At 34.1% G+C, this 24,769-nt stretch overlaps 5 protein-coding genes across 5 annotated transcripts; 2 read left to right on the top strand and 3 right to left on the bottom strand.

Annotated features, from left to right (window-relative positions):
- Positions 1 to 29: 29 nt before the first annotated feature.
- LOC146539720 (programmed cell death protein 7) lies at positions 30 to 2,112 on the bottom strand. Its single transcript, XM_085185055.1, has 4 exons — positions 1,579 to 2,112; positions 1,299 to 1,485; positions 404 to 623; positions 30 to 229 (listed from the first exon to the last, which is right to left on the bottom strand). The coding sequence occupies exons 1-4, from the start codon at positions 2,110 to 2,112 to the stop codon at positions 151 to 153; spliced, it is 1,020 nt and encodes a 339-aa protein (XP_085041181.1). The 3' UTR covers positions 30 to 150.
- A 22-nt stretch (positions 2,113 to 2,134) lies between these two features.
- Tbca (Tubulin binding cofactor A) lies at positions 2,135 to 2,897 on the bottom strand. Its single transcript, XM_085185056.1, has 2 exons — positions 2,642 to 2,897; positions 2,135 to 2,275 (listed from the first exon to the last, which is right to left on the bottom strand). The coding sequence occupies exons 1-2, from the start codon at positions 2,848 to 2,850 to the stop codon at positions 2,146 to 2,148; spliced, it is 339 nt and encodes a 112-aa protein (XP_085041182.1). The 5' UTR covers positions 2,851 to 2,897; the 3' UTR covers positions 2,135 to 2,145.
- A 1,418-nt stretch (positions 2,898 to 4,315) lies between these two features.
- LOC146539718 (alpha-galactosidase MYORG-like) lies at positions 4,316 to 9,361 on the top strand. Its single transcript, XM_085185052.1, has 9 exons — positions 4,316 to 4,476; positions 4,663 to 4,764; positions 4,927 to 5,094; positions 6,700 to 7,360; positions 7,523 to 7,715; positions 7,952 to 8,061; positions 8,204 to 8,459; positions 8,602 to 8,758; positions 9,082 to 9,361. Exons 1-9 carry the CDS (start codon positions 4,401 to 4,403, stop codon positions 9,267 to 9,269), a joined length of 1,911 nt encoding a protein of 636 aa, XP_085041178.1. The 5' UTR covers positions 4,316 to 4,400; the 3' UTR covers positions 9,270 to 9,361.
- A 1,087-nt stretch (positions 9,362 to 10,448) lies between these two features.
- Positions 10,449 to 16,190, top strand: LOC146539717 (alpha-galactosidase MYORG-like). The gene is made up of 9 exons (XM_085184954.1): positions 10,449 to 10,539; positions 11,185 to 11,301; positions 12,221 to 12,427; positions 12,783 to 13,443; positions 13,728 to 13,920; positions 14,198 to 14,307; positions 14,454 to 14,727; positions 15,104 to 15,260; positions 15,490 to 16,190. Exons 1-9 carry the CDS (start codon positions 10,515 to 10,517, stop codon positions 15,762 to 15,764), a joined length of 2,019 nt encoding a protein of 672 aa, XP_085041080.1. The 5' UTR covers positions 10,449 to 10,514; the 3' UTR covers positions 15,765 to 16,190.
- A 150-nt stretch (positions 16,191 to 16,340) lies between these two features.
- Mat89Ba (nucleolar protein 6 Mat89Ba) lies at positions 16,341 to 24,720 on the bottom strand. The gene is made up of 14 exons (XM_085185051.1): positions 24,582 to 24,720; positions 23,422 to 24,499; positions 22,917 to 23,187; positions 22,166 to 22,384; positions 21,601 to 21,705; positions 21,071 to 21,213; positions 20,242 to 20,421; positions 19,940 to 20,098; positions 19,356 to 19,656; positions 18,256 to 18,506; positions 17,802 to 18,010; positions 17,275 to 17,463; positions 16,665 to 16,766; positions 16,341 to 16,497 (listed from the first exon to the last, which is right to left on the bottom strand). Exons 1-14 carry the CDS (start codon positions 24,591 to 24,593, stop codon positions 16,366 to 16,368), a joined length of 3,351 nt encoding a protein of 1,116 aa, XP_085041177.1. The 5' UTR covers positions 24,594 to 24,720; the 3' UTR covers positions 16,341 to 16,365.
- Between the last annotated feature and the right edge of the window lie 49 nt (positions 24,721 to 24,769).

The raw sequence follows: 24,769 nt of genomic DNA, 5'->3' as shown, positions 1-24,769 counted from the left end.
ACCAAAGTATTAAAATTAAAAAACCAAAATAGTACAATATATTTTTAATATATAAATACATTACATAGCGCAATTTAATCAATAAATTTAAAAATAAACAATTGCAAAATAACATTTGCTTAGGCATGATTTATATTTAACAAGCAGCATCTAAGCTGTGGGGTGCACCCATCCTGTGGGTATTGATGAAGCTTCATGACTCGTGTCTACGAACCTATCCCACTCAGACCTGAAAATAATACAAAACAAAAATAAATTTTGCCGCGACTGCCTTCAATTGTTATATTATAGCCTAAATTATACAAAATATTTACATAAATTAGATTATTATGCTAAACATTCCATTGGTTTCACTTAGTCACTAAAATGAACAATGTAATAATAAACATTGTATATCTCATACCTAATATTAATAAACTTTGCCACATCCCCATTAAAATCCACCTGTGGATTATTTTTAATGCCAAATAATAACTTCTGCCATTTTGATAGATTCTTAATTGTTAGTTTTTCAATTTCAGTGGTGTTGTCTTTATCTTGGCTTTCTTCTAATTTCTTGCGTAGTTGTTCTTCTTCTACTTCGTATGAAGCTAATTTAAATGTCCAGAGTGATTTGAGTCTTTCTGTAAAAAAAATATTAAATTTACAGTAATGCAGTATAGTAGCAAGTTAAGCTGAAGGAACTAGTGATCTTAGGTTCTGACAAAAATGAGGATAATTTTTTTACATATACTTAATACTTCTTAGAAAACATATACAATTTTATAAAATTTGCTAACAACAAAAAAATGTGCTATGTTAAATTTTTTAAGGAGTATTAATGAGGATTATGTTCTGTTCCACCCATTCTTAGAACTTGTTCCAATTTTTCCTGTTGCCTTCTGATGCACATAGTTGCTTTTTTATTTATTTAATTTTTTGCTGTGGCACAAGCAAAAACTGTAACCGTCACCGGTTGTAGGATTGATTCCTACTAGGCAACAAAGTAAGGAACAGTGAAGTTCACATAGCTGGAACTGTTCTGGAATAATCTATCATTTTACATTTCACACGTTCCGATTGGAATGAAATGTCACTAGTAGAAAACTAGTTTTAAGACACTGATCCCTACTCTCCAGCTAATTTTTGATATTGGGTGTAGAGTGGCATGGCACAATGCCTAGCTTTTTATAGCACCAAAGCAGGGGAATGAAAATAACCCCCACTCAAAGTCACAACCAAAGGCACTTGTATTATAATTTATTAATTATTACATCAAGTAAAAAATATTATTAATGTATATTATATAATTAACTTACTAAGATTATTAGCAAAAGCCACTGTCTCATGTTCTTGTACCTGTTGCCCCTTGCCCTTAGCAGTGTTTTGTCGAGCCAGTCTTAATTTAAACAGAGCATCTAATTTCTCCATGCTTTTCTTAGCATCATGTTTTTTACGGAGCACTTCTTTTAATACCATATCTGCTTTATGCTTGGATTCTTGTTCCTATAAATATTTATGCCACATTATTATTTTAGATTTTAGAGGGAACTAAGAGTTAAGATACTATGTAACTGAAATGAAAAGTAAAATACAAACCATTTTAGCCCTCTCCAGATTCTCCTTTATCTTCACCAAATTCTCATTGATTTTCCGAGAGTTCTCCTCTCTTTCCTTTACAATCCTCTTCTTCTCTTCTTTATATTCCAACCTCCGTCTCTTTTGCCTACGGCGTTTAGCAGCACGTCTTGTCAACACTTTTCGATTGATCTCTATAAAAGTTCCGGTGACTCTTTTAATAGTTGAATCTATTACATATTTGTTAGTTTTTATGCTTTCAAGGGCTGATTTCCATTCTTCATCACTGATTAAATTGTTACCGGCAAGCAACTTCTCTTGTGCTTTTATATCTCTTATTGCAGAAACTAAACTCGCCAAACAATATTTAGTTTGGGAGATGCTTCCACAATTTATTTTCAACTTTCGTTTCTTAGATATTTCAACCTGAGACTCAAATGACTTAACAAATTCTTGATCTGATAGCTCTTGGGTCATCGGTGGTGGTGGTGGTGGTGGTGGTGGCATGGGAAGCATATTTTGGAATGTAAAAACGTTAGAAAATATTTGCGACATGATTGTTTAGTATAAAAATATAAATAAAAATAGTTAAACAGATTCTGGTAATTGGATTTCAGCGTCTTTTAGTACTTGCTCTGCTGCTATGTAGTCCTCGTTTTCTTTGAGGTCTTGTTCAGTTTCTAGAATGCCTTTTAAGTCTGCAAATGCTTTAGCCAGTCTAAAAAAAATAAAACGTAAATAAGTTTCTCATAGCTCGACCATATTCAATTGAGAAGTAATGAGTCATGAATAACTAAGCCACATTTTGTGTAAATTTCAATCAACTCGCATTACAAATAAATATAAAATAAAATTTATCAAATATAACAAAGACTTATTTATTTTCACAAAATTCTACGCGACTAGCTAACTACCAAAAACCTAATTAGAATGAAGTTTCAGCAAGTACACTATATTAAAACAAGATAGGGGGTACCTTATGGCTTACTAAAGTTCAATAATGACAATAATATGTTCTCAAAAGTATCGTGAATAACAAAATATGTTTATTTATAATAAAAACAACAAATAACAGTTAATTTACCGTCGCTGACAGTCAGGGACCATCATCAGCGACTCCTGCAGGACCTCCTCTTGCTTCCTTATGTTATGTTCGTCCTGTCCTTCGTCTTTTATCTTCTGTATTCTATTCTTTTGTTGTTCAGCTTCCTTTTCGTAAACTACTTTCTCTTTGGCAATTCGTTTTACGACGCCGGTTTTAATTTTTATTTGCCGGATGCGCGGATCTGCCATTGTAGGATGCGCGGTTTTACGAAATGAAACAAAAAAACAAAGACAATAACAACTGTGGAAACAAAGACAATAATATACTTAACGCTTAGTCTATGGTTGTACGAGCTTTGTCAAGAGCACATTTAATAAGATGATAGTTGATTAAATGAAAAAATGTAAGTAGTTATTGACAAAATAACTTTCAAAATTATTTGACTCATTATTTTGGTAACATAAGTGTAAAATAATTTATTATTCAAAAGGAAAATATTAATATTGTCTATGCTTTTGATGACCGCTAGGGTACATAAAATTAAGCATGTTGTACTTAATAATTAATATGCAAATGATGAAAATATAGGATCAATACTGCTATAAATTCCGTATTTATTGAAATTAATTTACACAGGTCCTCTAATATACTCGTCTATTTTTCACGCTTTAAAGATATAAGTAGTATGATTCTATTGCATGATTGACTTAAGTCCTAGTTTATAATATTCATTTAATTTTGTCTGTAACATTCATTCAGCTGGTCCAAGTACAGTAATGCAATGTATCTAAATGGAAAAAGCAAGACTGCAGAGATATATTCATATATCTAGCAAAGCTAAAAAAATAAATAAAACAAAATACTCGCAAAATGAATATAATCTCCAACAAACAAATTATTATATAACACAAAAACAAAATACTTCATATGAAGGACTGTATCTTATCGCGGCTCATATGAAGATGTTCGGAAAACTGTTAAAGATGTGAGACCTATGGGTATATTATTTAAACCTTTTCAAACCTTATAGAGTGTGTGTCTAAATAAATAAAAATCTACATAAGGAATACTTTTATGAATTTATGTATGAGATGTTACTATATTCTTCATTTTCCACTATTTTTAGATATATTTTACGTAGAGTATCGCAACCCAAAGCCGTGCTTTGTTTATTAAGACTACCGAAATGTAAGTTGGATTGATTATTAAAAAAAAGTGTAAAATCTAGAATCTCACTCAAAGAAGTGTAAACTTAAACCTTACACGTCGTAAGAGCTATAATTTTTAGTTATTTTTTAAGTCGGCCTCAAAGAACATAAGGCCATGGAACCTAAGGAACCTAACCTAAGGCTAACCAAAGGCCTCAAAGAACATCAGCAGAGCGAGACAGCACCTCACGGCAGAACACTTATAGGTCCTATATAGGGCCCAGGTTCGGCCTCATATGGAGTACTGTTCTCATCTCTGGGCTGGTGAACTCCAATATCAGCTTATCCCATTTGATCGCATACAACGGCGTTTTTATTACTCGTGGGCGTCGGCACCTGATTATTTGAGTATTTGATACTGACTAAGTATTTGATTGTGATTTAGATGTCGTGTACCTAACAAGCAATGTCTTAAAAAACAAATATAAAATGGTGACTTATCACTAGATTTCACAATAAAAATGGCGATATATGAGGATTAAAAATATTTTCATTAAACACGCTGTATATACACAATGCACTGGGGAGTGCTAGATAGGTGTATCTGAAGCGCGATATCCGCGAACTGAGAAGATGATAAAGTGTTAGATATGGGAAATAATAAAATGATATTGACAGTACGTACCGCCACGACCACCAACATGAAGTGGTTGATGCTGTTGGCGGGTAAGTTTACTATATTACGAATATATATATTTTTAATTATACTATACTGGTTGGAAAAATGGGAAAGTAGGAAATTTCGACTGTAACTTACTTGATGATTGTGGGTTCGGTTCTCATTCTGTGGAATGATTATATTTTACATATTTTGAGTTTTGTACTATATTTATATTTATGGTATAATTATAGGCCTAACCGCCGTGCTGGCTGCCGTGCCTAGAGCACCAACTGCTCGTGACTTTGAGCTGGAGGAGAACGCGGAAGGCGGTTACAATGTTATTGCCATTACAGGTAAATCAATATATTCTTAATTTTTTAAGTTACCTTTTTAAATAACAATTACGTAAACATCAACCACTCTCATCTCAATCCATAAGATGTGATATTACAGAATAATTACTTTGAGATACAAAATTATTATTCATATTAATATGTTTCTTTACCTCTTACTAGACTCCAACCGTCTCCTCCTTGGACAAATTGGGCGTAAAGTAAATCTTGAGGATGGAGATATCAAAATGGAATTATCAGAAGGTCGTGATGCCGCGAGTGGTGGATACAGGGTGACCATAAAGTGGGAGGGCCCCAGTGACAAAATATTTGAAGATTGCTATGATTTTGGTATGCTTACGTTACTTTGAACTAAGCCTTTTTGTGTTTTAAAATGTTTTCATTAAATTTGCTACATAGTATCCGATGATATAAAATGTTTAACAGCACTCTTATTGTAACTTTTTTTTAAATTTACTTAAAGCAAATTTTATTGTTTAATTGACATTAAAATTAAATAGCTAGTAATTTAATACCAATACATAGGTATATACAGGGTGAGTCATATTGAACTTTCCGATTTCAATAAGGTGTGTATTAAAAACAAAGCGACATGCAGTAAAAATTATTTTATTGTTTGAAAGCACATAACATGCAGTTTTAATTTAGTTGGTTTTAAAAATGATATCCTGTAAATGTCTACCTCCATTGACCACACACTGCTGAAGCCTTTCCCGGAAGTTGTCCATTACTCGTCGAGTCATATTCAGCGGAATAGCATTGATTTCTTCCGTGATTGCAGCCTTCAGTTCATCGATGGTTCGGGGACGATGCGTGTACACCTTTTCCTTCAGGTAACCCCAGAGAAAGAAATCGCAGGGGGTTAAATCAGGTGATCTCGGCGGCCACCCAACGTCACCTCGCAAAGAAATGAGATGACCGGGAAACATTTGTCGCAGGATTTCCATTGAACGCCTGGATGTATGGGCTGTAGCACCATCTTGTTGGAACCAGATGTTATCGTTGTCATGATTCTGCGTTAATTCCTCCAATTTCGGTTTCAGAAAAGTTTCAAGCATGTCGCAATACCGAGCAGAGGTAACTGTGACGACTTGACCATTTTCTTCAAAAAAATAGGGACCCCACACACCAAACTCTGCAATAGCGCACCACACTGTCACTCGAGGGCTGTGAAGTGGTCGTTCGTGTAGGTTTCGTGGGTTATTCTCAGCCCAGTATCGAAAATTCTGTTTGTTGACAGTTCCGGCGAGGTGAAAATGTGCCTCATCACTGAAGATCAAAACAGCAGTGCGGGGGATCTGCTGAATGTCGCGGCATAAATTTGTTCGTGTGTCTAAGTCTCTAACTGTTAATTCTTGCACTACCTGAATCTTGTATGGGTGAAATTTAAGGTCTCTATGCAGTATTCTGCGGACACTACTGAAAGATAATCCTAGTGAAGCGGCATGTTTCCGAACAGAACGCCGAGGGGATTGTTGAATTGAAGCCCGCACTCTATCCACGTTTTCCGCTGACGTTGACGTCCTAATTCGGCCTTGTGGTCTTGTTTTTAATGCTGATGATGTTGCTCTAAAATTTGATACCCAATTTCTGATTGTTGGTCCAGTGGGAATGGGATCACGTCGACCAATAGCAAAATGTAAACGGAACGCACGCTGTGTTGTGATCACGGAGCCGCCATTTTTAATAAACTCTTCAACTACGAACGCACGATGTTGTCCCGACCAAGCCATTGCTCACACTAAAACTGCATGTCATGGCGCGTCTAATGACACCATCCCCACCCTTCTACTCCTTCCCTTCTTCGTGCAACGTCCTTCCAAAACCGGAAAGTTCAATATGACTCACCCTGTATATTATATACCAATTCTATGTACTTTAAAGATTATTTGATGTTGACATGACATTTAACTAATAAGGCAAAATTTCTAACAGGATCAAAACAGTGGTATGGTGGCCCAGAGCAAAAAGAACAATATTGGCCAATCCAAAAGTCAAAATTGCAAAAATACTCAATAATTTCCAAAGAAGACGACAACGCCGCTGTGTCTGAAAGATACTGGGTCAACTCCAACGGATGGTACATTTATATTCAACCAGAGGCCCCATTATTCGTCGATTATCATAATATTTTGGATAATCACATTTGCTTCGTAGCTGAAGTTTCTGATCCATACTCTTTAGAACGTTCACGCAATGTGCTAGAATACGATCTTTGGTTCTTCGACAATGCCAAGATCGCCCATCAACACGCAATCGAGACTTACCTTGGCAAGCCATCCGGTGTACCAGATTATAGAATGATCAAATACCCAGTATGGTCGACCTGGGCGAGGTACTCCAGAGAAATAGATCAACAAAGTCTGTGGGAGTTTGCAAATGAGATCAACGACAGTGGTTTCCCAAATGCTCAGTTCGAAATTGATGATCTTTGGGAGATTTGCTACGGCTCTTTGACTGTTGATGAGAGGAAATTACCTGATCTTAAACAGTTGGTGCAAGATATCAAGAGTCTTGGGTTCAGGGTGTCTATTTGGGTGCATCCGTTCGTTAATAAAGATTGTGATCCCTGGTATTCTGATGCTTTGGCTAAAGGGTAAGATAAAAAATTTATTATCGTGTACATAAAAATAAAATTTATATGTAATTTAGGAAACTCAATACAATTGACTTTACCTTAAATTTCATAAGTTTAACTAAGTAATACTTGATTAAAAAAAAATCGAAAACTCTAATAATACTTAATTTCCCATTTTAGTTACTTCGTCCTAAACGAGAAGGGCAGCCCCGATACATCATGGTGGAACAACAACGGTTCAGTGCCCGCGTACATCGACTTCACGAACCCTGAAGCTGCTGACTGGTTCTCATCTAGAGTTAAAGATTTAATTGAAATTTATGATATTGACAGTGTTAAATTTGATGCTGGGGAATCTAGTTGGTCTCCTCAGGTTAGTATTTTTAAATATTCACATGTACCACCTAATTTTTCGAGACACTGTGTTTTAAATTTTAATGCTGCGCTCTGTATTCCATATTACTTGAGCGAGAAAATGATAGTCTCCTCAGTCTGGTAATATAAAGGAGTTGTATCTTTTATAATAGGTGGGAAAAGGAAAGTCTTAACACTAATTTTAAAGCTAAAACAAATTATCTAAAACTAAAAAAATATTCGTTTTCTTTATAGATCCCCGTCCAAAACGGCGACATTGATTTGCATCCCGGACATATTGTAGAAGCGTATGTGAGGACGGTCGCCCAGTTCGGACCCATGATTGAAATTAGATCTGGAATGAGGTTTTTTTTCAAATTAAAACATTAAATTTAATAAAACCACCAGAAGCTTGAAAAAAGCTTAGCTTGATGACACTAGAACGACTTTTCTTTAATATACTTATAAGAATATTTTTAAGATCATGATCTCAAAATCTTTTTGCAGAACCCAAGACTTACCAGTGTTCATCCGTATGGTAGACAAGGACACATATTGGGGCTTCAACAACGGACTTGCCACTTTAGTCACAACACTATTACAAATGAATATGAACGGGTATACCCTGGTATTACCTGACATGATCGGCGGTAACGGATACAATGATAAGCCTTCGAAGGAGTTATTCGTCAGATGGTTACAAGCTAATGTCTTTATGCCGACTTTACAATACTCGTTTGTGCCTTGGGATCATGATGATGAGGTGAGGTTTTTGTATAGTCTGTTAGGTTTTTTTTCTAAAGTTCATCGTGTCATTGTGGGTTCGATTCCTAGTTGGAATAATAAAATAGTGGTTTAATAATAAGCAAATTACGGTTTCAAGGACGATAATATTTTGTTCACAGGCAGTAGAAATCTGCCGTCGCTACACACAACTGCACGCGGAGTTCGCTGACGACATCGCCGCGGCCATGGAGGCGTCAGTTAGAGACGGTGCACCCGTCAACCCGCCTGTGTGGTGGTTGGACCCTGAGGATGAAGTCGCTTTGGGGATTGATGATGGTAAGGAATAATCCAAAAATAAATCCATAATCTAGTAATTCAATTCAATTCAAATATTTTTATTCCAAATAAAAAAAATGTAATATTATTAAAATATTATTGTTATATATTATTATTAATATTATTAATAGGAATAAACCTAAATTTTTATAGCAATAACTTCAAGTTAAATAAATTTATTGATCATATTCTTAGCCAAAACAGTCGTTAATTAAATAATACATGTCAATAATTTACAATTATGAGTTTTTTTTTTTTTAAATAAATTGTCCATACATAATTGTCATTATTTTCAAAATGACCATATTAATAAAATGTTTCAGAATTCCTCTTGGGTGAACGCATCCTGGCCGCTCCAGTACTAGAAGAAGGTGCCGTATCCCGCGACATCTACTTGCCGCGCGGAGAGTGGAGAGACGGGCAGTCCGGAGAAATCATCTCTGGACCCGTGTGGCTGAGAGACTACCCTGCTCCGTTGGATGTCTTGCCTTATTTTATTCTTGAAAATTAAAATGTCAAAATTTATTATATTATTTATTTATTGTATATACTTGTATGTATTTATTTATTTTCGTTTGTGACTAAATAAACGTTCCAACTCAATATTTGTTTATTTTGCCATTTTAATGTTCTAATAGTCAGATTAGCACAGCTAAGCTAAGATTAGAGCTGCACCTTTCGTTGTCTTACCTTATTTCATTTTTTAATTTTAAAAATAATCTAAATTCTTAATCTGTACATATATATTTGTTTGTGGTAAAAGATTCGATTAAATATTTTTCTATTTTCTCAACAGTCATTTAAGACTGACAATCTCTGAGCCGATGACGCTGAGACCCTAAATTCTTCGTATTCTATAGAGGCCAGTAGGGCCAACAGCATAATGATCATTCAGAAAAGGAAAATTAAATATTTAAATAATCCTAATTGAAAATAACAATTACAAAATATTATATCTATAGTGTAGACATAAACTTAAGTTATTTTAAAAACTTAACTTATTTTTGTATACTACAGAAGTACCTACGAAACTCCAATCTTTTTAACATTTTTAAAGTGTTGTTCCATACTTAGGAAAATAAATACTAATTTAGAAAACTATATGTACAAGTACGATAAAAAATAAAGTGTAAATTAACGTATAAAAATTTGAACGTAACGGAAGTCAAACCCGCGCCTCCTTGAGACCGTCCAAGCACTCTGACTGACCACTAACAGACTGGTCAGAGCCCGTGGTGGACGGCGTGCGACGTGGTCAAATATTTTTTTGCGTCACACTGTATTCCGCATACATCAAGATAGGCAGGTTTTAAGTGTTAAGACACTTGGTTTCTCATTTTCCGCCAAATTCTGGAGGCATTGCTTGTTGAGTGGTGAACTCAACGCCGCCCTTTTACCTCGACATCAGAACGAAGATATAAAATGAAATGAAAATATTAAATATTTCATTTCATCTAGTAGGAATCGATCCACAATCTACCACATTTACAGTCACACTTTGTGTTTGTGCCCTACGCCACGAGTGGCCCTACAAATATAATTAAAAGAAAAAAATGACGTCTAGAACTGATGATCCATCCTAACCATTACTACCACTGGACACAGTGGTCGTTGGAAACGTACCACAAGTTTACACAAACAGAAGGTAATATATCTATAATAAATCTCAAGAGCTCGATATTAGATAAAAGAATTGAGTAATCTATTTAGATAAATCTGTCATGTTGAATTAGTTGCCGATACTGAGTGATCTGTGATGGCGGCTTTGAGGACTTTGTTGGGTAAATATTGAATATTATTACTGAATTAGATGTTAATTGGATATTTTAGTGTTTAAGGATCCATTTCTACATTATACCAACTTAAGGCATTCTTCAACTTAATTTAATTCTGGGTACAATAGAAGTAAATAAATTTAATTGTCATAATATATATATAATTGCGCTTATATTACATGTTGATATAACAAAAGAAGATAAATAATAATATTATTACAAAAAATATTTTATAAAACACTTTCATAAGTGAAAAAAATTGTGCAAAATTTTGCAGTGCAAAGTTCATGTGTGCATGCCCCGTTGATCTATAAAATATATTGCATTAATTTAATATGCATAGTTATATAACTATCTATTCTATTAAGATAAGTCCAAGTATTCATCTATTTAGATAAGTCCAAGAAAATGGATATATCTATAAGAAATAAATTAATTATAATATTTTATCGTCTAAACTTAACCGCAATCTTTGCAGTTTGTGACTGTGATGAAGACAAAATTAAATAATATTAAAATATACATAAAGTCATATATGTCTGTAAATTACTCTACAAACATATATGTACTTAAGCTATTTCAATTCGTAACGACATTTATTTTAGAAAATACCATATTCCTTGCTATTTTGTAGCCTTTAAACCTTTGCAGGTCTCCTAACTCTGACCGCGCGGGCCTTCCCGGCGGCGGTCCCCGTCCGCGCCAACAATGTAGACCTCACTCTGGAACCGCAGATGACCGGGGGATTCCTTCTCGCTGTAACTGATGGTAAGTTATCAATAGAGAACATTTTAATTATTAATTATATTTACATATTTAAGCAAATTTATAATAGATAATTATTGCACAGTACGGGCGCCCTGAAGCTAGCTGATGTCAGCGCAGATTTAATTTTTTTTTTTTATTATTTTGTTTACACGTGAACAAAGCGCAAAAGTTAAGAAAGCCTAATTCCAGGGCGGCCACGACTCGTTGACCGTACTGTACAATAATTAATAGCAAAATGTTATTTAAAAAACACTGCTCAAAATATTATACAGGAAAGAGATTTTTGCTACAATGAGAAGCCAAAAAAAAGAACGCATAATCAAATTCTTCTATAGTTATTAAGTAATACATAATTCAAAATTACTAGTTTAGAAAAAAACAAAATAATTTAGAAAAAAGAAATAAAAAAATATATTACGTTTTTTTTTATTTAGCAGCTAAAAGTAAATTTGTGAAACATCTAGTAAAATCATTTCGTATCCAATTCATTATCACTGATAGCGTCACTCTTAGTGTCACTATCACTGATATCACTATTTACAAGATACCACTGACGATATTATGTCTAGGCCAAGTTTAGTCAAATAAACATAAACTTTAATATATTTGAGATTTTATTAAGCTTACCTTAGTGATATGTCACTCCGATTTCAATTATTTTCCCGTCTTGTGAGATTAAAAAAAGTATTATAAAAAGCAGCCATCCTCGCAATGGTAGGTACAACGTCAAAGTTCAGACTGTTAATGTGACGCTAAAAGCTAATGTGATCCTTAATTACTTGCACTTACGTGTTTTTGTATCATTAATAAAAAACAAGTTTCATTAAAAAAAAACGATATCTGCAGATTTTTCAGCGAGATCTCGTACTAACTTGTAAGAAGCTAAAAAAAATCTTCTCTCTCTCTTTCTCTTCTTTAGATGACGAAAAAACAGTGCTCGGTCATATAGGACGTACAGTGTATTCTGTGTACACTTCTGAAGAGATCGAAGGTGGAGTTCTCATACAAATCGGCAGAATCAACCTGACCATACATACTGTGTATGACGATGTTAGAAGCGCAAGGGGTATAAAAATCAAATGGGATACCGAGGATCCAGTCCGTTTTGAAGATTGCTTTGATTTTGGTGAGGATTGTTATTTTTTGTGTTTTTTTAGGATTTAAGATTAAATTTATGTTTTATTTTGAATAGATGTTTCTTTGAATGAAATTTGAGGCCATTACGTTTATATCTTCCAATTGTAGTTTAATTTTGTCAAAATTAATTTATTACTGATTACGTATACCGTTCACTATAAATAAAGAAAAGGATTTAAAAAAATATGAGGTAGAAAAGTAATAATTTTAAATTTTGTCATAATTATTTTACTCGCAACATTCACATAATTCTAATCACATATAAATTATTAATAAAATAATGCGTCAATGTATTTCCAAATATAAATATGAATTTACTTTGAAATATTCCTTATATTTTCTAGGATCTAAACACTGGTACGCGGGCCCCATGCAAATAGACCAAGTATACCCTATAGAGAATGCCCAACAAAACTATAGCGCTTCCGTCACAAAGGAACAGGACAACGGTGCGATCGCTGAACGATACTGGCTCAATTCAGCCGGCGAATACTTCTACATACACCCACAAGTTCCTCTCTTCGTAGATTATCATTTGGTCCAAGATAATCACATTTGTTTTGGTGCCCAAATTGCTGCTCCATATTCCTCTAAAAGGAAACATACAGAACTTTCTTACGATATTTGGTTTTTGCCTGATGTTAAGAAAGCTCATCAGCATGCTGTTGACAATTATTTGGGGAAGCCCTCAGGTGTGCCAGATTTTAGGATGGTGGAACATCCGATCTGGTCCACGTGGGCTCAATATTCACAAAATATTAGTGGAGTAAAGGTGATGGAATTTGCTCAGGAAATTAGGGAACATGGTTTTAATGATTCTCAGATAGAAATCGATGATCTTTGGGAAACTTGTTACGGTTCATTGGAAGTTGATACTGATAAGTTCCCAAATATGACGCATTTGGTTGAGGAATTGAAGAAATTAGGGTTCCGTGTCACGATTTGGGTTCATCCGTTTATTAATAGTAACTGTGAGCCGTGGTACTCTGAAGCTTTAGATAATGGGTAAGTATTGATATCTTTACATATTCATATGAATAAGTATATACTTAATAATATTATTTTAATGTAGGTACACTTTTTAAATGGTCAATTTAAAATTCTCTTAGTATAAAAAAAACCCCTTCCCCTTCGAATTTTCTAGGCATTAAATACCTAAGTTATTACCGAATATTAAATAAGTCATTTTCCGGAATGGGAACCGAACCATTGCGATTACAGTCACACCCTGTTCCACTGCGCCACGAGGATCCCAAATCAATAATTTACGTATTTACAATTATTTTTAGCTATCTAGTCCTAAACGAAGCAGGTAGTCCAGAAGCTAACTGGTGGAATCCCAACAATTCAATGCCAGGTCTCGTAGACTTTACGAACCCAAAAGCGGCGGAATGGTGGTACGACAGAGTTAGAGACTTAATAGATAGACACAACATTGATAGTATCAAGTTCGATGCCGGGGAAAGCAGTTTTTCACCTCAGGTAAGTAGTTCTTTTACATTTTAAATCTTATTTAAATAAGATGAGAGATTATCAAGTTTTTACTGTAATGGAAAAGTTATAAATAGGCAGAAGGATCCAAGAAGCCAGTGTTGATACACCCCATTTTCTACGCAACGCTTGTTACCAGAACAACAAAAAAAAAAGGATTCAATCTTCAATTTTGGGAATCAAACCAACAACCTTCGTGTTTAAAGCCACATGCTGTCTCAATGATTCACAACAATTTCAAGAAATTATTTGTATATTTTAATATCAGATTCCAGTCCAACAAGGCGACATAGACCTGCACCCCCACAACATAGTGGACGCGTACGTGCGGACGTGCGCCAGGTTCGGGGACATGATTGAAGTGAGAGCTGGCTTCAGGTGATTTGTTTTTTTTTTTTTCATTTTTACTTATTTTGCCAGTGATTTATTGCGGTGGCGTGTGTGCGGGTGAGTGTGTGCGTGCGTGTATGCGTGCATGCATGCATGTGTGCGTGCGAATCAAAATTGTTTATAAAACTTTCCAGAACTCAAGATCTCCCAATCTTCGTGCGAATGGTAGACAGAGACTCAATATGGGGCCTTAACAACGGCTTATCCACAATTATAACGACATCAATACAAATGAATCTCAACGGCTATCCCCTAGTGTTACCCGACATGATAGGTGGTAACGGGTTCAATTTAAACCACCCTCAAGCAGATTTACCCACTAAAGAGTTGTTTATAAGATGGGTACAAGCTAACGCGTTTTTGCCGGCGATGCAGTTTTCTTTTGCACCATGGAATTTTGATAATGAGGTGAGTTTAGCAAAGTGCTCTGTAAAATTTTATATTTTCATCATAATTATGTACAAAAAGCAAAGAAGTCATATTATATATGGAAAAATAAAAACTGACGTAATGTAGTCTCATTATAGACGACGGTTGCGGGTTCCATGCACACTCAAAACAATCCCTAACTTCTCTATGTCTATTATTTTAAAAGAGAAATTAATAGGTATAAAAATTTGAACCTCTTTGTCGGTTTCCAGGATATTTCCACTTAAAATTTTTAAAAAATCAAAAAGCCTAGGTTAGGTAAAAAAAACATGTTTATTACCTGAGCGTAGCATAACACTTAAAATGTTGAAAATTACTTATTCTATTACTAATTTTCTCATCTCTACCCAAACAGACAGTAGAAATAACAAAACAATATGTGAACCTGCACTCCTCGTACGCACACCTCATCCACGAGGCAATGCAGGCTTCAGTGGATGAAGGCACTCCCGTTATAGCCCCAATATGGTGGATAGACCCAAAGGACGAGCACGCTTTGACTGTATGGGATGGTAAGATATATTTATTTATTATATCTTTTATTGATAGGAAGATATATTTTGTTTAAAAAAAATTGTTAAATTTGAGCTAAGAAATGAAAAAAAATTCCTCCGATTGGGAATCGAACCCACAAATGTTGCTTTTACAGTCGCATCCTTGTACTGGTGCCACAACTTCTCTTAGAAGATTATTCTTGTCTTAAGAAGATTATTCATACAATTTTAACCTTCTCTTCCACAGAATTCATCCTAGGCCAAACTATTCTAGTAGCACCGGTACTACAAGAGAGTTTAGTAACCCGCGACATATACCTGCCAGCGGGAACCTGGTTCGAGGGGGGTGACCCCCAGCAGACTTACGATGGCCCCCTGTGGCTGAGAGACCACCCTGCCCCCCTCGATTACTTACCTTATTTCGTACTTAGTTCCCCTCTTAACGCATCTTCTGGTAATGTAGTCGGTTCCCTAATTCTAATGATATTTAGTCTTTTTGTGATTGTTGTGTTTAATTGTTAATTTGTTGTGTATTGATAAGAATATTGTTTATATTTATGCCAACTCTAGTTACAATTTATTCAATTCATTTGTTTTATTCTTAAGTCGCGGTTTTTCCCTAGTTTTTTAAAAGTTACGTAAGTCATGCTTTACCTTGTTTCATGATTTTTTTTCTAAATAATATAAATACAAGTAAACTTTTTATTTTACATGCGATATAGTGAATGATAGAATATTATCAAATATTCTAATTGTAAAATATAAATTTATAAATATCAACTTTTAATTTTTAAAATATACTTAATATTTTGTAAATTTTCGAATAACTCACTCACCTTTGTTAAATTATGAATATGTCTATATATTAATAATAATTAATATGTCTTTTCATAATCAAATGTATATAAATTAAAATTGTAAATATTATTAAATAAATATAACGTAAGCAATTGATGTTTTATTTATACATAGATATTAAAAATCCATAGGATATTGAATAAAAGGCTTAATACCCATGATAAAACCGCTGCCTTTTACATTTATCTTATTTTATATCTCTTGTCAATACTGAACATAAAAATAAAAGAAACAAAAAAATATTTAACCATCTTTATTTATTTAATTAATTAACAACAACTTCTTTAACAAGTCCTCGGCCCAATATTTTAAAGTCTTCTACAATGGCGTCGGTATTCACTTTATACTTAGTTTCGCCATCGACGCTGACAGGTTGTAGTGCTTTTGCATGTGCAATCTAAAAAATATTACATTCTTATATTATATTTACATTGTAAACCTGTTAACAGTCTATTAAGCAAACTATCAGAAGAGACCAAAATTGCGTATCGAGTGGCCTCATTGCTAATTTAATTATCTAAAAAACAAGAAAGCAACGAAAAGCACCAAAGAACCCGTACCAACCTGCATATCTGTGTATTCCTTTACGGCCGGTGTCCATAACACTGCGATGACGTCACCGCCGTACGAGTCGTGGAAGAACACCGCCCAGTCGCTATAGGCCGACTATACAAATAGACAAAGCAATAATATCATATTAGTTATATTATAAAAGACAGCCATTTTAATATTTTAGTAGATTTTGTCCCTTGCAGTAAGTCAAATATTATTAAAATAGATGCAGACAGATATTCTTGAGTTATATGATTCCGGTTAAAGACTTTCATTTAAAATATATAAACATAGCGAAAATCAAAAATCTACAAGATTTTAATTAAGATTAATAATTGTTTCAAAATAAATACCAAACAGAAAAAATAATATAATTAATTAACTATAATATTAAAATAAAGGTTACTCTATTAAAACATGCTACGCTAAAAATTTTATACTTTTTCTTAATAAATATTTTAGTATTTTAGCTTTGAATTTGTAAAAACTATTTAAAACTTGTATAACACGTAGTTTAAAAAAACAGAGTGTAGTGCACAGTAACACTTAAACCAAAATTTACTTAAAGAACTATTAACATACAAAATTGAAACATTATAAATTAATTTTCTGACTAAATCACCTTTAACTCCTCCAAATATCTATTAACCGGATGGAACTCCACGACGGGCAACAGATCTTCAGATCCATCTTGAGATTGAACCCTGGACTTCCTCGGTTTGGCGTCGAGACGTTCCGTGTTGAACGGCACGAGGGAGGTGTGGAGGTGAATGATAACGTCATAGCCCGAGAGCGATGGCACGAAAGCTTGCTGTAATATAAAAAATAATAAATATTGTGTTAGCAAATCCGTCGTAGCGAAGTGGCACTGCGTTTGACTGTATACGTGACGATTGTGGGTTCGACTCCCAATTGAGACTAAGAAATATTTTCATTTCCCGCTCTTCCAGACAATACCCAGTGTTGAGCTCCCCCCCCTAAATGACACAACACGCAATATCTCAAAAATTAGGCGATGCATAGACAATTGTCTCAAGTGAAGTGTCTCAACACTGGGCCCATTCTCTATTTACCCTGCTATATGTGAGATACAGCGTAAAACCGAGAAAAAAAATAGAGACCACAGATTCTAATAGTATATAGCCTTACCAATAGATTATCTTCCATGTTATCTAAACCTTGTTCCACATAACTTAGCGTAGCTTTAGCTATAATTTGTGCTCGTTTCGCTACTATAATGCTAAGGTCGCGACTCCATATTGAAGGTGTTTCACCGTCGTAGGGCGTTACTATAAAAATGTATGGCGTTTTGTCTTCTCTTGTTGAAAATTTCCTTTCAATTTCTGTTATTTCTTCACCTGAAATTAAGTTTTTTTTCTAAATTTGCTTTAAAACATTTAAAATAATTAGTTCTTACACCATTAGGTTAAAAAACAAAGGAAATTTTAAAAATTAACCATAAACTAGCTAAAGTTTACAATTATTGCAAACAAAAAATACAAAAAAGTTTTTTTTTAGTCTCACGCTGTATTCTGCACATACAGGCAGAGAGCCAATAATTACACTAAAAATAAAGAAAAAAATCATAAAAAAATACACTCACGCATCATATCTTCATTAAAGTCTAACAAAATCATTTCATTGGCCCAATCCTTATTAGCCAATAACTGTAAAACCCTAATAAACCCTAAAGTAGGGCTACAGGGGGGTACAAGAGGATGCATTGTTAAGAAAATGGCGGCCGTGATTAATTCAGCCACTTCATTTGGGAATAAAGTCGATAATAAATGGGAAGACAGCCATCGTTTGAACAAACATGTAGTTGGACCGTAAGCTGGATGTTTTTGGTGTAATCTGTAATAGGATTTCATTTTTTACGAAAATTAATACGTATATTTTTTATAAACTTATTTTATTAATATTACTTTAAAACGGTTAGAAGAACGTGTTTTTTTTCTGAAATTCACGCTTTTAGAGCTCTCCGTTCTCGTGCTCCGATCAGTACTGTATCCCGCACACAGTAGGGTAGGCATGAGGAACCTAGTGTTAAGACACTCCGTTCCCCGCTTTCTGCCAAATTTTTCGGGGTATTGCGAGTTGATTGGCTGTACTCAACGCCAGACTATTGCCTGGGTGCCAGAGCGAATAAATAAAACTATTAATAAATAATAATTCATTCCTTTGAGTGGAAATAGAACCCACAACCGTCGCGTTACATTCACACCCTTGTGCCCCTGCGTGACAACGGCCTCGGCTATTCTAGTTATTGCTTTTGAAATTAACTACGTTGGTGTTTATGCAATGCAATATGTAGATTATTATTAATATTAATCAAATAAATTGTCTTATTCGATTTCAAACATGAATTATTTTCATTTTATGGTAGACAAATCGCAACATTGAGTGATCTCCACCATTCCACAATTTGTCAAAAGCAAAAAAAACCACAGTTTTTTTAGCTTTACGTTGTACTGTAGGGTAACCAGAGAGAACAGCGCGCCAAATGAAATTTTCCCTGCGTACCTCTTTCGCCTTGTCCATCAACATACATGTCCTCCGGGGTGTCTTTATGCTTTTTACGTTATCTTCTCTCAGTACCATCGATACTGTTTTCGGAAGTCAACCGAGGCCTTCTTCTCTCTTGCCGCTGGCGGAGAATGGAGGTACAATAGCTACGTATCACAACTAATAAAAAAAACTTACCCATGCAAAGCCCCCCTCAATCTCGGCAACAAAAAACTTTCACGCTGCAATATTAAGCTCTCTTCCGTTTCCTTGAACTTAACGACTCCCTTCTCTACATTCCTTCTCAACAACGTTATTTCCTTCGCGTGAGCGATCAAAAGGCGGAAAATAAAACCATTTTTGATAACATCTATGTGAGAGTCGTAGGCTTGAGTGAGGAGATTGTATTGTTTGTTTAAACGCTCAGATATTTGGAGGTGAAACGCGGCTTTTAGACATCTGAATGCGTTTATTTCGCCTGGCCATTTTCCGCTGTGTGCTAATAGATAGAAAAGAGAAGAAAATAGTGAAATTGTTTTATTACTTAATAATACTCGTGGAAATCAATGCATTCTTTCATTCTGGTCACGAGACAAAAAGTGTAGTTATTCTCCGACACTTAAGACACTTGATTTGAAACTTGGTTGATGCATGGGAAATGGAGTGTCTTAACACTATGATCCGTCTTGCTTGAATTTTTATATCTCTGCCCTGATAAAACAACATACAAGGTTGGGGCTCTCCGGTCAATCAAATTAAATTAATAATAGTTTCAAACTCACTTAGCTCCATAATACCTATACAGGCAGGTATATACTCTGGTATATAACTCCCATTATCTATAAGCAATGTGGTGCTCCCACGTCGTCGCGGGTTGCGTTCCCCGTTGAGGTGCGGCAATGGCGGGTAGGGATCGCAGTAGCTGAAAACTGGGGATGTGCCTGGAAAGTGGAAAATAACGTAAAATGTATGAAAATTACAAACTTTGTAATTGTATGTAGTAAAAAATAAACCATTTTTTTTTATACAAATCACATAAATTGTCACAGAGTACACAAAACAATAACAAAACAAGCAATATAACCATAAACAGCGCTGATATCCAACGGCAGCTGTGTCAATCCTCTCATATCTCGTCTGAGTTCATCAAACGCCTGTAACACTGGTAATGATGTCTCCTCCATTTGTTGGCATTGCGATGATTTGCGAAGTAATATGTCATCGAATTGGGAATTTATGTGGAATAATTCATTTGATGGTATATCTGGATATAAATAATGTGTTTTAGACAAAATATATATTTTTCGGTTTTAAGTTGTAGCTGGTATGTAGCAAGGTAGGCAGAGAGAGGGAACTTAGTTTAGAACTTACATTTTTAAGATATTATTTACTGAATGCAGAACTCAATTCCATGTTTTAGTTTGTTACCAGGGCGAGGAAATAAAATAATTAATTTTCCCGAATGGGAATGGAACCCACAACCGACGGTTTTGACAAAAATATATGCTGATTAACATATTGTTTTGGTTTTTTAATAGTTTTATTATAAACAAAAACGTATGAAGATTTCCGTTAAGCAAGCAAGTCAAAAATATTACAAACAACCTAACGAGGTCATTGTAAAGCAGCTGGACAGCATAAGACTATAAGCACGACGGTTGTGAGTTCAATTTCCACGCATGAGAAACAAATATTATTTATTTCCTTGATCAGGAAAGAAGAAACTCGTAAAAAAACACAGTGTTGGGATCCGGCTCTTAACACAGAATATCTCAAAAAATTAGGCGTTACACGTTGAAAACAGAGATTAATCCCAAAGTTTCCTCTGTTCAAAAAAATTAACTATTGGCAAAAATATGAACCTACAAAATAAATAAACCTAAAAACAACTAAACACATAAAAAAAAACTCACCATATTTACTCTGTAAAAGGTAATTTATAATCTGTGCGACAATACAGCGTCGTTCGGCGAGGCTGGGCGCGTCCCACACGCACGCCTCGGTGATGGAGCCATCTTGGAATCTGCGTAACTCTGATTTAGTACCCCAGAATTCTCTAAAATAAAAAAATATATGTTAAATTACAATATGATCGAGTGTTCAGAGCGGTTTTTTAATTCATCTTAATTTTAAAATTAATAATTAACAACAGTTAACTTCATCTGTTCATTTGCACTGATTAAATGTAACTTATTCTTAATACATCTCCAATTGTAGCCACTGCACTCATTTGGTGTAACAATGACATTTGTACCTTTTACAATATTGCAGTAGAATCAGTCGGTTTGTAGACAGCAGTAGTATTATAGCATAGAATGAGGCCGACAATATTTTTCTATAAGCGCAATTACGTCTTTGTTGCGCCAAATGAACGATATCTTTAATATCATTCTAAACAAATAATTGTATATAGTATCAAATGTTACATATACTAATGTGTTACCTAAATTCCTCAGCCTCTGGGAGGTTAGCAGGCGGTCCTCGATCTACAATATTTATGGCATTTTGCGAGTTCAATATAAAACCAAATGATAATTCTTCTTTGTATCTGAAACATTGTTAGATATTTAATTAGGAATAAAATGTACTTTTTAATTACAATACACATTTTATAAATTTTGCAAATAAGATAAAATGCTATGAAGATAGGAACATGTAGATTCATATAAAGTTAGTTAGTTGGAGCCAATCATATCGAGACAGGTTGTGGGCTCGATTTCCAAGCGCAGCGTTGAGTTACTTAGTAGTTAGTTGAGTCCAATATGTAATGCCTTAGTAATCCGATGGAAAGTGGGGGGAGGAGTTTCTTAACATTAAGTTCCTTCAATGCCAAAGGATGCCTGTAGGATACAGGATAAAAAAAATGAAATGAATAATTTCCTCACTGCCATCACCATTTTCGCTCTGTATAAAACAAAGTATGGCATAGGACTCCTGCACTTAATTTTTAATGGCCTTCAAAAGATATTCTTTACATTACTATTAAAACAAAAAAAAAACAAAATTACCCCTCTTTTTTAACTTTATCAAAAGATTTCTTAACAGACCATGCAAAATGAGCATCAACAATGTCTATTATTAAATCTGCTCTCTCCCCGAGACCTCGATTTATTAATTTGTGAATTGTATTAGTAACTAATTTAAAATGATCCAGGCCATAGTTTGTTCTGTCTGAATTGGAAGCTCTGCTCAAAATGGATTCCTTGAGTTTATTTAAATTCTTGAACCTGAAAGTAAAATGAATATAGTTTCAGTTAAATGAATAGGGTAATTTCAATGACAATTCCAATAATATGATTATTGTATTGGGGATAGAAGTGTGTCAGTGGGGATAGAGTGTCGTAACACTAGGTTCCCAGGTTTCCTCTGCCCACCCTCCTAAGTGCTGGACACAGCATGCAGAGTAAAATATATTGTGAAAGAAAGAAATTATTGCAACTTGTCGATTTTTTAGCATAGCAGTGTAATTATAGAACCAAGAGTCAAGACTCTTTGTTCTATGCTTTGTCTAGCAAAAAGGAAAAAGGGAAAATGAGAACAATATTTTCTTCCTAACAGGATTGAACCCACATCACACCCACACATCAGCTCTTTCAGTCAAATGTTGACCCACAGTGCCTTAAAATAGCCTAAAAATACACATTTAAATACATAAAATTTTCATTATAGCCAGATTTGAAACTGCACTTAAATAATATTTTTAAACTATTCTTAAGATAAATTTGTAACTAAAACTTTTAAAGTATTGATTTAACTTACTTTAAAACATGATCATACTGTGTAAGAACTTTAATGGGCACCATAAACAATGGTATAAAACTGTTGATCTTTCCATTATCCAACATCTCTATGGCCAGTTCACACTCTCGCCTCAGGCCAAAGTATGTTCCTTTGGACATTTGCCATAAAATGTTATAATAACCGGTTTTTTCTAGAAATACTATTGAAAAGTATTTGTGAAATTCATCTATTGATGGTGTATTTTGATCTTTGTTTAGAGATATGCCTTGTTTCTCCCATTCTGAGGCCTCTATAAAAAAGAAGTTTATAATATTGTTATATTTTATCCATAAGTAGCAATAATTATTAAAAGCTTTTTAAGAAACAACTATTTTCATATGATATTTGTTCTTCACTAGCGTCATCTTTTATTTCACTGCACTAAGTAAAAATTATATCAATAGCCATCACATTTACTGTCAAATTCTGCCCCAGACTTTAGTTATTAAAATATAAATGTATTTAAGAAAGTTGTATGACTTACTTAAAGCAATCCATACATTCCTCACAATCTGGTAGCTGCTCATAATATTGTTAATTCTCTTAGTTTGCACCAAATATGCAACTATCATACTAATGACATACCCAGATACTTGTAAATTACGTTGCTGAATCCAAATTTTTAATAAAATTATGGCTTGTTTTAAATTTTCATACTCCAGTAAAGTTTTTTGTAAAAATTCTTGATTAATAGAATTTGTTAAGTCACTTAAAACACTGCTATTATAATATGGCGTCGGTGACCCAATTTCATTACTTTCTTGATTTTCCTTTGATAATATCCAAGATTCTCTCACATTGTTACGATTTGGACTAAATCTATGGAACTTAAAAGCTTCAACATCACAAACAACATCTAAATGAACAGCTATATGGTTACCAAGTTTTCCATTTGGTTTAATCACCAGTATTGGCCTAGTTTCATTTGCATTTTTAAATGAATATTGTAGATTTTCTATTACTACACAGTTAGATAAATGTGAAGCTATATATGCTAAATATGCAGCACGCTTTTTATGATACTTGTAGTTTATTGAATCATTTTTTGTATAAACTTCTGCTGGGACTGTTATTTGTAAATCAACAATTAATTTTGAGCTAATAGAGCATCCCAAACTATATGAACCCACAATATGTACATCACTGTATTTATGAAATTTAAACATAACTTTAATTTTTTCAAGTGTGTTGCATAATGGTAATTTAACTTTCAACTGTTTAACAAAAGCTTTTTCCGATAAATCATATTCTATTTCATCTTTAGGTATTGACAGCAAGTGTGTTTTGAAGCTTGTAAACCATTCTTGAAATCGTTTTTGCGTTTTTTCTTTGACTTTAACCTCTTGCAATACTTCCTCGACTTGTAGTCTAAACAGATTAGAATTAAATAAGTTCTCTGTTTCTTGAAGTCTATTCATTTCGTTGGCAGTTGGCTGCCGATATAAACTTTTAGTTTTAATGCGTTTCTTGCCATCTTTATTTCCAGACTCCACTGGTCGTTTTCCATTTTCATTGATAATGTTTGATTCCCCATCATCTTCAGAAACAGAACTTTTTAATTCCTAAAAGGTAATTCCGATAATTTGTATTAGCAAAGACAGTAATAAAAAATAATAATACGCAATCAATTACAATAATACTTACGCGTTTAACCATTTTAAGTGAAATCTATAAAGTTTAATATATGATAATGCACATTTTCACTAAATAGTAATAGGTTATAGTTTTGTAAACAACATGCGACTCTCACGCACATTGAAATTGAAATAATCCCTGATGACACTTGACGCTGTCACATTTGACACTAACCACAGCTAAACATAAACTTACCA

The sequence above is a fragment of the Heliconius melpomene genome, chromosome 4 (genome assembly GCF_056956725.1).
Source record: "Heliconius melpomene rosina isolate 202511_hmr_F chromosome 4, ASM5695672v1, whole genome shotgun sequence".
Lineage (NCBI taxonomy): Eukaryota > Metazoa > Arthropoda > Insecta > Lepidoptera > Nymphalidae > Heliconius > Heliconius melpomene.
The sequence above is the reverse complement of the archived record's forward strand: the minus strand, read 5'-3'. Positions and strand labels throughout refer to the sequence as shown.